This window comes from Gavialis gangeticus, unplaced genomic scaffold (genome assembly GCF_001723915.1).
Source record: "Gavialis gangeticus isolate Ggan-Ray unplaced genomic scaffold, GavGan_comp1, whole genome shotgun sequence".
NCBI classification, from domain to species: Eukaryota; Metazoa; Chordata; order Crocodylia; family Gavialidae; genus Gavialis; species Gavialis gangeticus.
Window position 1 is genome coordinate 25,651,299 of NW_017728993.1, and position 11,938 is coordinate 25,663,236.

The 11,938-nt window shown below is 45.1% G+C and overlaps 1 protein-coding gene across 2 annotated transcripts in view; it reads left to right on the forward strand.

The window, feature by feature from the left end:
• The window catches only part of TESK2 (testis-specific kinase 2), a 147,746-nt gene that overhangs the window by 98,077 nt on the left and 37,731 nt on the right, over positions 1–11,938 (forward strand). For both annotated transcript variants that reach the window (XM_019501398.1, XM_019501399.1), the window contains exon 5: positions 6,787–6,933. In XM_019501398.1, the coding sequence (XP_019356943.1) occupies positions 6,787–6,933 (147 nt within the window). The remainder of the gene's footprint in view (positions 1–6,786; positions 6,934–11,938) is intronic.

The following is an 11,938-nucleotide window of genomic DNA, read 5'->3' on the forward strand; positions in this document are numbered from 1 at the left end:
GGGGAGTCCCTGTTCCCCCGAGCACGACCAGGAGTGACCAGGAATAAGAGTCACAAGCTGGCAGAGGGGAGATTCAGACTAGATATCAGGAGGCGCGATTTCACGGTCAGGGCGGCTAGGATCTGGAACCAGCTTCCAAGAGAAGTGGTGCTGGCTCCTAGGGCTTTAAGAGGAGGCTTGATGAACACCTTGTTGGGGTCGTTTGACCCCCGTAATCTTTCCTGCCATGGCAGGGGGTCGGACTAGATGATCTACTCAGTTCCCTTCCAACCCTAGAAACTATGAAACTACACAGCACTTTCCAGAGCAGCACAGTACTTGACCCTTTGAAGTAGAAGCATCCCCTCACACCCTTCTTCTTTTCATAGGTTTTATAGACATTAGGGCTGGAAGGGACCTTTTATAGAAGGGAAAGACAATTTGTGACATGCCCAGGGCCACAGCTGAGTTAGGTGGATCTGCTGGATTTCCTACTTTTCTGCCCTGTGATGTAATCACCAGATCATTGAATCTTTCTTATTGCAAGAGGCAATTTGAGCCATTGTCTATATAAAAAGCCATATCTTCTCAGAGTACAGTGGGGTGGGTAGGTAATTAACTCTTAATCCTCTGAAGGGTTACTTCAGGACTGAGCTACTTTTTTCCTTCTCTTGTATTTTTTAGAACATTGTAAATCAGTAAGTGTTTGTAATCAGATTGGTATTAAATTGCATGTTTCTCTTTCGTTTTCAGTTACCTAGAAACTGGAAACTTGCAGGAATGAAAGGCAACCCTTCTTGGCCTTATCTCTTCTAGGAAAAGTCCAGGCTCCCTCTCCAGCAGTGCCCTGCTCCACACTTCTGTTTGCAAATTGCTTGGGTCCTTCTGGTTTCTCACGCAGGGTCTTTTGAGCATCGTTCTTGTGAGAGGTGCTTCTTTGCCCCAGTCCCTTATCCTGTCCAGTTCCCTTACAGGACTTCTCTGGGCTTCTGCATTGCGCTCTCAATGCCCAGCCCAAATCCAAATCTCAAACTCGTGCTTTCCAGCAGAGGCTCGTTCTCATGTGTCCACTGCCAGCAGAGTGCTGGGCAGTTCAGGCATGAAGGAGGCCAAGTCACTATCCCAAGATATTTAGGCCTGCTGGCTGACTAACATTTTTGTTTTTAAATTGTGTATCTCTTGATGAATAAGCAGAGCTTTGGGATCAGTTTGAAAACTGATAAATGTAATCTGGTAATCGAGCTACTGCATGCCAGCCTGTGGGATCTGATATCTGAGCTGATGCTAAAACGGTGTCTTGGTATAACAAGCCTGTGTGCACGAAGTTGATAAACGCAGTTATAAAAGCTGGGAAATTTCCAGTCCTCCCACAGGAGCTAATTATGTCGGTGGTGGCAGAGGGGTACGTGGGCTGGCTGCAGTCATCTGGTTGTCCTGCAGCCAGCAGCCTAGTAAACTGCAGAGAATAAGTGGCTTCTTAGAACAGGAGAAATAAACACTGAGCTCTGTTCTCCTTAATACAGGCTGCTTCTAAAGCCTTTTTTTTGTTGTTGAGAATACTCAGCAAGTTGAGTGTATGGGAAGAGCTGATCTTTCCTTCACTGTTGAATGCAGGAATTATCTGTGTTCTTCCAGGCTTAGAAATAATGGTCTGCGAGCTTCTTGCCTCTGACACTGCCAAAAGTCTGCTCCATGCCCTTGTAACATGGTGACATTATTATAATTGCTTATCCAAGTCCACCCGTTAGTTCCACTGTTCCAAACCACAATCCCTGGCCTTGTCTTGGCTTGCTGTCTCCTTGCGCTAGTCTTTGATGGATTGTGTTCTGTCATAATCTAGTCCCTTTCCCCTCCTCGCTCCCTGCCCAGGCTCTTCATTCAGCTTCTTGCTGCAGTTCATTCATCCCTTGCTCTCTCCCCACCTTGCTTTTTCTTTTTTGCTCTCCAGTGCTCTCCCACTCGCTGTTTCTCAGTCTGCTCATTGTGTTCCAGGTCCTCTCGAAATGCACAGTTCCTCTAGCCACTTCGTACACGTGCTTTGTGCGCTTATGTTTGTGAGACCAAACTTCGTGGTGGTGAGGGGAGCCTGTTCAAATTGTCCTGCTTAGCTTGTGACTTTTCTCATGCTGCGCTTGCCCAGTACCTGAGTATTATAAATGAGTTGTTATATGAGGTCATAGCACAGGCGGTTGGTAGCAGATTAGTGTTAGTGGTAGCCTTGCTAAAGGCAATTGAATTGAAATGCATGGCTCTGATCACAAAGGTGCATCTACACGTTTGCTTTAATGCACATTTGCCTGTTTTAATGCTCATTAAAGCATCACTAAAAAAATCGTGCTATTTAGCTAATGCACATTAAAATAAGCTAATGCGCATTAAGTGTCACTTAAAAACCATGCTCTTTAGTTAATGTGTATTAAGACGGGTTAATGCACATTTTCCTAGCTCCTCACAGTGGAGATACCAGAATTAATGTGCATTAACTAAAGCAGGTCAGTGCACGTGTAGATGCACCCACTGAGCCCCTGAGCTTGGTCCTTGCATTAGAGTTGTGTGAAGGCGTTGGACAAAGCCACCAAGGACAGTGTTGCCACAAGCTGCGCTGTTCGCATTGTGGCAGACTTTAGGGATCTGTGTCTTTTAAGTGGGTTTCATTGGGGTGATTTGTGTTACTTTTGCTTTCTTCTCCACAACAGGCTTATTTATGTTGAGACTGAGTGAGAAGCCAGTGGTGTTCTGTAGCACTGTGTGGTCTTTATCTCAAATTCAGTGATACTTGGAATCTCTTTTAAAAAAAAACAAAAAACAAAAAACCCTGCTGCTGGAGTCATGTGGTTGAGATGCTTCACACTTACTTTTTTAAAAAAAGGGTCTACCTCTTAAGCGCAGAGGAAATCCTTGAAAGCCTGAAGCTTAAGCTAAAAACCAGATGGCAAAGGAATGCAACATTTAAGCCCGTACTGTGGGATTTTGAGGGCTAACTTGATCATTATTTTCGTTTTTGACAGTGTGGGGCTGACAGCGCTGCTGTAGCTGGCCTGCAGGCTAGCTCACTCCCAAGGTCACTCGAATATTCTCCCTGGTTGCAGTGCAGAAAGAGTCCCATGTCTGTCTGTCGTTGTGGATGAAGCTATGATGGAGGCCTGGTTTAGGACCGAGCAAGAGAATGCCCTGACTTGTTTGACCTGTGAGGCAGTTTGATTTTTTCAGGAAACTCACCCCTCCTCTAGAAAGAGGCACAATACAGATTTGTTCCTGTTGAACCAGCAAGCTGGACTTCTACTTTGGCACCAGGAGCCTGGCTAGATTTCAGCATGGATAAAGGTGTAGGAAGGGAACACTTCTACCTTTGCTGCAGTGCCAACATCTGTGCTATGCCAAAGATAACGTTGTTCTGTTGAGTCATCATTGAGGCAAAAAGTAAATGAAACCCATAGCAATTCCTTTTAATATCTAGCAACCAGATTAAATTAGTCACTCATCTGCTGTTCTTCTGAGCTTGTTTGTGACGCAGTCGATCAGCCGCTGCGGCCCTGCCGTGTGATGACACACGACTTGTGAGTCCGTTGTGAAAAGGTGCCAATAGCGCTCCATTTTTAAGTCTCCATGAAACTTTCCCAACAGCATCCTTCGTGTTCACACTTGCAGCCTGATCTAATCTCTTCCCCTACATGCAAGTACATGTGTGCAACACCTGTTTTAATGCCTGCAGCGTTGCTTTGAGACTAGGACCGTGCTGCAGCTGTACGTACTTTGCCTGAGATCTCTGGCACCAAAATGTTTCAGGGGCATAATGAAGTCCAATGTTCCTGCAGCAAGAACGACTTTCCCTCCTGCAGCATATTCTTATCGCGCAGAGCTCATTCGTGGTGGCAGCAGGGTAAACAGCAAGTATTGGGAACAAAGCTTCCTTTTTTTCCTCTTGCAGTAGCAAATAGGCCGCCCTCCTTCTCATTCTCTGTGTTTAGGGCAGAGCAGCAAATAAACACAACTGAGCACAATGGCATTGTTGGAGGGTTTGGGGAAAGGAGGCTTCAGGCTGGCCTGACTGCTTATAGCAATGCCATGCACTGCAGCTGCTTCAACCAGCATCATTTGCATGAGGAACCGCAGACCAGGCCTGCTGGGCCACAAGACAAAGCTATGAAAACGTCCCCTGCCTGTGGGCTAAAATGTAGGGCTAGAAAGCACGGTGTGTGACACAGCATGGTGTACAACATGGCATGGACAACTTGGTTGGGAAGGCTCCCGCTGTGCCTGGGAGTGCAGGAAAGATTGGACCCCAGAAACAGGACTTCTGTCTCCAGCAGCTCAGTGCATTTATTAAGAATTTTTTTGTAGCACTTGCCAAGTACGGCAGGTTCCTGCTAGGAGGCCTGGTGGCTTCTGTACACCACGCACTACGACTCGGGTTTGATTTCCCTGTTGTAAGTCAGTGGCTGGGTTGTGAATACAGCGCAACTGCCCTGACTCAGTTTCCTGCTGGAGCTGCTGGAGCAAGCTAGCTTTCCTCTGCTGCGTTTTTGTTAGTGTGCTTATGCCTGCTGGACTTGATCTTGAAGTGGGGCAGTTGGACCCTCTCTTAATAACCAGTAAGTGTCAGTTGGAAACCTGTTTGCTCTCTCTGCCAGGGTGCTGCATATTTGGTTATAATATCTTCTATCAAACTAGTGTATGCAAATGATCAATAGGTGAGTGAATTTTTAAAATAGATTTTAGTTGGGTTTTTCTCTTCTCGGCTCTTGATCATTCATTCCTTTTTGATAGTCCAATATTAAAGCCCTTTTTGCCTCTTTGCTTTGGAAAAGGCCAGCATAAAGGAGAAGTATGCGTCATAGAAAATGTAGGACTGGAAGAGATCTCAAGAGGACTTGTAAGTTCAGGCTCCCGCACCAAAGTAGGGGCAGGTATACCCAGACTGGCCCCTTACAGGTGTTTGTTTGACCTGTTCTTAAAAACCTCCAGCAAAAGAGATTCCCCAGCATCCTTAGGGAGCTTCTTCCAGTATTTCACCATCCTAACAGCTAGAAAATTTTCCCCAATAACCAATCTTTGCCACAAATGAAGCTGATTTTTCTTTCTTGGCCTTTCTCTATGGAAGTGGCCTTGGAAAACAAGTGATCACTGTTTCCTTGTTAATAGCCTATTTACGTGTTATCAGTCACTCCTCTCTTTCAGTCTTTTTTTAGACTAAACAAACTCAATTCCTTCAACCTTTCCTTATAGGTCATGTTTTCTCAACTTTGTTTCATTCTTTTTGAACTCCTTCAGACGCTCTCTAATTTAGGACCGTCTTAATGTTTGGTACTTTGAATTGGACAGCGTTCCTACTGGCCTCACCGGCACCAAGAAGAGCTCAATAACCATCTCCTGTGTCTTGCGTGTGATAATCGTAGCATGAGATTGGCCTTTTTATTTGAAACAGCATCACATTGTTGACTGACTTAATTTGAGGTCTACTATCATCCCCAGATCCTTTTGTGGTGTACTGCTGTTTAGACAGCTATTTCCCGTTCTTTATCTGTGCATTTGTTCTCCTTTCTGAGTGTGGGTTTTTTTTTTTGTTTGGTTGGTTTTTTTTGCATTTTGCCCTTTTTTATTGTTGCTTTTATTGAATTTCATCTCAGTGTTTTCAGGACTCATCTCCAGTTTTGTCAGGATGCTATTTAATCCCAATCCCATAAGCACTTCCACCTTTATTTTAGGTGTACTTTCTGTTCATGTAATTTAATGAAAAAAATCAAAGAACTTGCAAGCCTTTTCTAGCATGCGTTCTGTGTCGGACTTGATAATACCAGATATAAATGGTGCCTTGCCCAGGTGAGAGGACCTAAAACTGGCACACATCAATATGTATGTTAGACCAGAATCACCAGCCCCCTTTTGTGATATTGCCTTTTCTAGTTTTGGGAAAGGAAACGTACAACTTTTAAAATTCTTTCCAGATGTCTTATCTAGGTTGGAGTGGTGAGAAGAAAATTCCCTGTTCTCCCTTCCCCCTTGCAGTAAAATATAGCTGCAAGGTCAGGCCACGATAGTATACTGACACTTTTAAATATGAACCTTTGGCCAGATCGTGGTAGAAGGAGAAAGGTCGATGCTGGGGGCAGAGGGCGTTGTGTGCCAGGTACGCGGGGACTTCCTCAGCAAAGTGCAGGGGAGCCAAGTTAGTACCTTTATGGGGAAGACTGTGAATCCTGGTGCAGCTGTTTAAATTTCCCACTGCCATGTGCCCTGCTGAGCAAGCTTCACTCAGTCTCCTGGTCAGGGGGATGTGCAGGGAGGTGGAAGGATGACATTATGGAGGAGTGGAGTTTCACATTGCTTTACAGAGCCCCTCGCTGGCAAAGGATCTATTCCAGGCACTCTCAGTAGCTGCCAGGTGCAGCCTTAGCTATATACATGGAGCATATTTAATCCTGTTGGTGCTGAATTTGTGCACGGAGCTAACAACCACCCAACGCTACTGTACCATGCATCGCACAGTATTTAAACATCTGTTGTGCTTTGACTTTGTGTTGTATTTAGGACACCAACTTCTGCAAAACACTTTGGGGCTTGTGGCTGCATAGCTAATGTTTCTGAAGAGCCCATCACCATAATATCCAACTACTGTGAGAGGAGTATGGGGTGGCTGCCTATTAGAATTTAGTATCAGTATATTTTAAAATAATTAACATGAGTCTTTGTCTAGGTCATACCAAACGCAGAGAGAATTTTTCTGAAAACAGCAAAATCTTTCAATTGAACTGTTAACATCAAGCTTAACTTAAGTAATTAATGGCAAATTCTGTTTTGTCTTTTCAGTACATCAACTGTGGTAACCTGGAACAGCTTTTAGACAGTAACCAGCATCTGCCCTGGACAGTGAGGGTGAAATTGGCCTGGGACATTTCTCTGGGACTCAGTTATCTTCACTATAAAGGCATTTTCCACCGGGACCTTACGTCAAAGGTACCAAGCATAGAACAAAGGGGACTTTAATGGATGTATTATTCTCTAAGAGCACCTCCTTGCTGGCAAATATAACTAGTAGCCCAGTCCAGTCCTTCACCTCCTCGCCCTGTTACATAAAACATTATTTAGAAGAATGTGAGAAAGTTGAAATGTAGTTCACAGGATTAAAACTTTTCCACAGAACAAATTATTTTGAGCAAGTTGACTGTAAGCCAAAGAAATAACTGACCTGGAAGGATGTTGCTTGTAAATGAGTCTGGATTAGGGTTTCTGAGAAGGCAGCTGAAAAGTTCAGCTCATAATTGTATTTAATTTATTTAAGTCTCTGGCTACTTGAGCATAAAATTCTAATGACTGGAACTAGATAAAAATCCAGTGATGGTACCAGAAGAGCGGAGGGAAATTTTTCTAAACCCAGTTTAAAATCTTACTCTTATTTTCAGCATCCCACACTGTGTCCAGAGGGAAGGGTGCGGGCTTGCCATAGATCCAACCTTCGCTCTTATTTTCAGACCTCCTCTCCTCTCCACCAAAGTTGAATACATCGGTCCCTCCAAAAAATTCCATGTGAGAGAGGGTCCTATGGAGAAGGAGGAATCCAGTATGGGAAATAGAGGGAAGCAGTCACTTGGAGAGGCATGTGGTTGCCAGGGAAGAGCTTTAAAGTTAAGGTTCAACTTGGCTTTTTTGTAATATGTGAATGGCTAGAGCCACCGGTACAATACCAAGCCTCTCCTCCCCCTGAGCATAACTTGGGGATATCCACAACACCGGCTCAGGCAAGATAACTTTTCCATTAATAACTGCAAAGACCTGCCTCTGGAGCAGATCCATAGTGTTGTCTCTTTGGAAGTGTTGTCTGCGGGGTGTGCTAGGGGTATCTGTCTGTGCTGCAATGGGTATGGCTATAGCCTATGTAGATGACCCCAGGTAGCTTTAAAATGGCTAGCAAAGATGGGCATAACAGTATGGCTGCAGTAGCACTGAGCTCTAGGCTAATTACCAGATCTTAACCCTGATTCTTAATGGCCTTTGCAGCCCAGGCTGAGGTCTGTGCTGCTGTGGCTTGCCTGGTGCTGTCCAGGTCCAAGCTGGTTTGGGTACGTCTACACGAGTTGCATGCTGCGGGGTCCACCTGCCACAAACCAGTTCTTGAGAAAACCTTAGATTGTACTTCTGAGGTTTTGGCTGAAGTGGCACATTCTTTCAAAGTGAATAGCTTGATTATTATTATTTGTTTTGCCTGGGAATAATGTGAATTTGGAACAGTGGTAAAACGAGGAAGTTTTGACAGCTGGGAAAAGTGTGCATGCATGTACCCATGTGTGTGAACCCAGAGTATATGCCATTCTTAATTGTAGGTGACTGAGATTTCCTGAGTGAAGGTTAGTCCCAATCACTTGATTGGTTTCCTAGCTGGGGTAACTTTGTCTTGCTAAATTCCTCCCTGCAGTTTAAATTTAGCTAATAGTTTTCTGTGTCGTATTTAAACTTTTCTGTAGCTGTAGGGTTAGCATTTGAACAAATGTCCTCACTTCAGAGGTGGCAGCGCTTAATTGGTGAGTGAAACGATACATTTAGGAGGTTAGGAGAATTAGGGACCTACCTCAGTTGTGGGGAGACGGTGGGTTTTTTGGTGGTATAGAGCCAATTTTGTGGGCACTTCGTGGTGGCCCGCCCCTCACCGCTGACTGGTGGGGGGCACCTTTGCTCAGTCTGTCCCTAGTGCTTTTTTTTGGGTGGTTTCATGGGAGATCATGGCCATTGCACGCAACAATGTGTTTTGCTGTTCCCACGAAATCTGTGAAACCGCGGTTTAGGTAGGTCCCTAACTATAAACATACCTTGCCTGAACTCTTCAGGGATTTCTAGGATGAGTTGGATGTTTGGCCCTGACTTATCAAAAAACTTCACTTCTGTTACTTCAGATTGTCTAGTCAAGTTAAGCACAATATTGATGAGCTAAAGATGTAGCTCAAGAGTATCCTGTTGCTATTCTTCTGGCTTTCGAGGAGTTTTAGGGTGGTCTGTCACAAAGAACCAATGTCACGTAGGGAAAACACTGTGCTTGCAGTGTTCAGAATCGGCAAACATGCCGGAGTAGGCAGTCATATGAAAATCCATTTTCCAAGTCCTCTGTGAAGGCTTTTGTTGCTCTGGAGCTTTGCATAATTGTGTGTAGTTCTTAGGAGCTGTCCTATCAGTCCCTCAATGCCGGCTATTGTTGTAGCATTGAAACAGCCATTTAGAAACTACACCGCTCCAAGGAGCGCTTGGTGCGAGCGCAACAGCAAACCCATCTGTGCTGCTGGGAACGGAAAGCGCGATGGCAAAACATGGGCCTTGCCCCACAGAACCGGCAGCTCTGCTCTTTGTTCAAACACAGAAGATAACGTGCATTGACAGGTTGTGGTGGGGGCTGGAAGTGTGAGCCATCGGCTGTACTGCGAGCAGCTGGTTTACTTCCCTTCCTGGCCCTCCTGTTCCACAAAAAACATTGAGCAATAATTAGTGCTCATCTTCAGTTTTTGGGAGGAAAACTGGACAAAATGCCTGCTCCAGATGTCTGTGAACTTCAGCACAGCATTATCAATCTGTTAGGGACATATGCTGTAAATGAAACTGGTTGTTCTGTAAATGCTTCCTCCTGAATGGTAAATGGGTGACTCTCCTTCACCTGAAAGGAAGCAATTCGTGATGGCAGGGAGGGGGAGAATCAATAAATCACTGTAGCAGAGACATGGGTCGCACAGATCAGGTATCTTCTGGCTACGGCTCATGAGGATGTGGCTAATTGCTCACTGTTAGGAGGAACAAGCTCCCACTCTTATTAGCACTGCAGTTAAAACATTTAATGTCAGTTCAGGAAAGATCTGACGTGCTCTAGCCTCCGAGCAAGTGTTGTGGCAGGGTTTGCCATGGGTTGGCAGGGGTTAAGCAGGAACACCATTGAAAGCTCTTTGTAACTGACCCACTTTTCTTTCCAAAAGCAGCAGCATTTGAAGGAATGATCCTGGTAATCAAAAGAGGGCAAACACAAGGGATTTTGAGTGTTTGCAAACATTGGAAGGGCTGTGCCAGCCAGAGATTCGCTTGAATGGCTGGAGCCGGCTGTACCAGTGAAGGCAAGAGCAGCCACTCATCAGTTTTCTTTTTCCTTTTACTTGTTATGTCCAAATGGGTTGAGATCCTTCTGCAAAAATATACCTCCATAAGGACTTCTTCATAGAGGGGGCAGGCTCTTTTATCAAAGCAGCTTAAAAAAACTGGCAAGAATAGATTTCTCCTCTGTTTTGCCTTTTTCCCCACTTTCTAGCAAACTTCGATTGCTTTTGCTTTTTCTTGTAGTAATTACCATTCCTGAACGTTGTGTACTACATCAGTGATGGCAGCAAAAATAGGCCTGGTTGTAGCAATAGTCCTCTGTGGGCATGTGAAGATCAACGGTGCTGTGCCTCACAAAAATAGAAGCCTTGTGTGGGGGGCAGGGAAAGGTCCTGGAGTGATATACTATGCAGATTTTCTTTTTGTCATTTAATTTAAATGATAAAAGCTGACTTGTGGGCTTCCCCCAAGGCGAAGGGGAGGGGTGAGGATCTTGACTGTGCATGCAGGAGGTATGACCAGAGGTCGATTTAGGGCAAGAGCTATTTTGAGCTCCGTTGGCACTTAGGATGGTTGAAGCAGCAGTACGTCCGTATCTCTCTTTCCTCTCCATGGCTGTTTGCAGCCCATGTGCACCTGTGTTTTTGGAAGGGAGGTGATAGGACATAGGAGTCGATGCTGCCAGTCAGAGGATGAGGCCAGCGGAGAGGTAGTGGCAGGACACAGACACTTAAACAGCCCATGACTCACAGAGCTGGTCTCCACGGCTGTCACACACTGCTCGCCGTTCCATATCTAAACTGCAGCACGGCCTGTCTTGGAACCGGTGGGTCACATCTTCCATTTGCTGCATATTAAAAAATGGAGGGAAGATTTTGGCCTCAATCGTCAGACCTTTTTCCAAGTGCTAACCACCCGAAAGTACATCAGGTTATGGCCTTAACTATGCGGATGTCTCCTAGAAGAAAAGATGGTAGAGAAACAAAAACTTATTACAGGAAATGCTTGAAAGAGTGCGAAGGAACCAGTGGACAGATTCTCTGATGTGATTTTTTTTTTGGCAGCATTTGTCTTCTCTGCTGATGACCAGATATAATAAGGCTAGTGAGGTGCATAACAGGGTGCGTGGAAAGGAGCAGGTCTCCCTGGACAAAGCTGGGTTCTTGTGTACCCCAGAAAAACTCATCCACCTGTAATGGCTAAGCAGGGAGTGTTTCTGTGCCTTGAACTCCTCAAACTCGGGTTTGAAAACAACGTAATGAATTTTCTCAGGGGCTTTCTATGACATTCATTGTGATTCTATGTGCTTTCAGAAATATTGATGCATTTATTTTCCACAGTAACCCAGTGAGATGAAGGTCTCTGCCATTTTGCAAGCACAGAGGTTAGGGTTAGGAGGGCCTAATATGGGGTACCTTGTTCGGGACACCATGGCCTGACTTTTTCAGAGTGCTTGGCATTTTGTAGCACTTCAAGGCATGGCTCTCGCTAGCTGTGTTGACCCTGCGGGTAAGGAGCACCACACAGCTGAAAACTCCTGTTTTAAGCAACTTCCTAGCACAGTGCGAAAACATGGAGACAGAGGGAAAATCCAGTTTGCAAGCACATCGTTCAGGTGTCTGTGCCACGTGGCCATCCTTGGTCACGCTCGCATCTTCCAGCTTCTGCAACAAGTGAACAAGGGGTCCTGCTTTCAGCCGTACAGTCTTCTTCACATACTGCCCTGATTCATCCCAGAGCAGGTCCCTTCTGGGCTCTGGACAAAGGTAGTTGTGTGGAAAAATGTGCTATATAATCAGATGATTAAAGTCCTTTAACTGTAATGAATGCACCCAAGAGAACTGAATTCAGGTTTGATGGGGAAACTTTTGCTTTCTTAACCTGAATGCTTGAATTC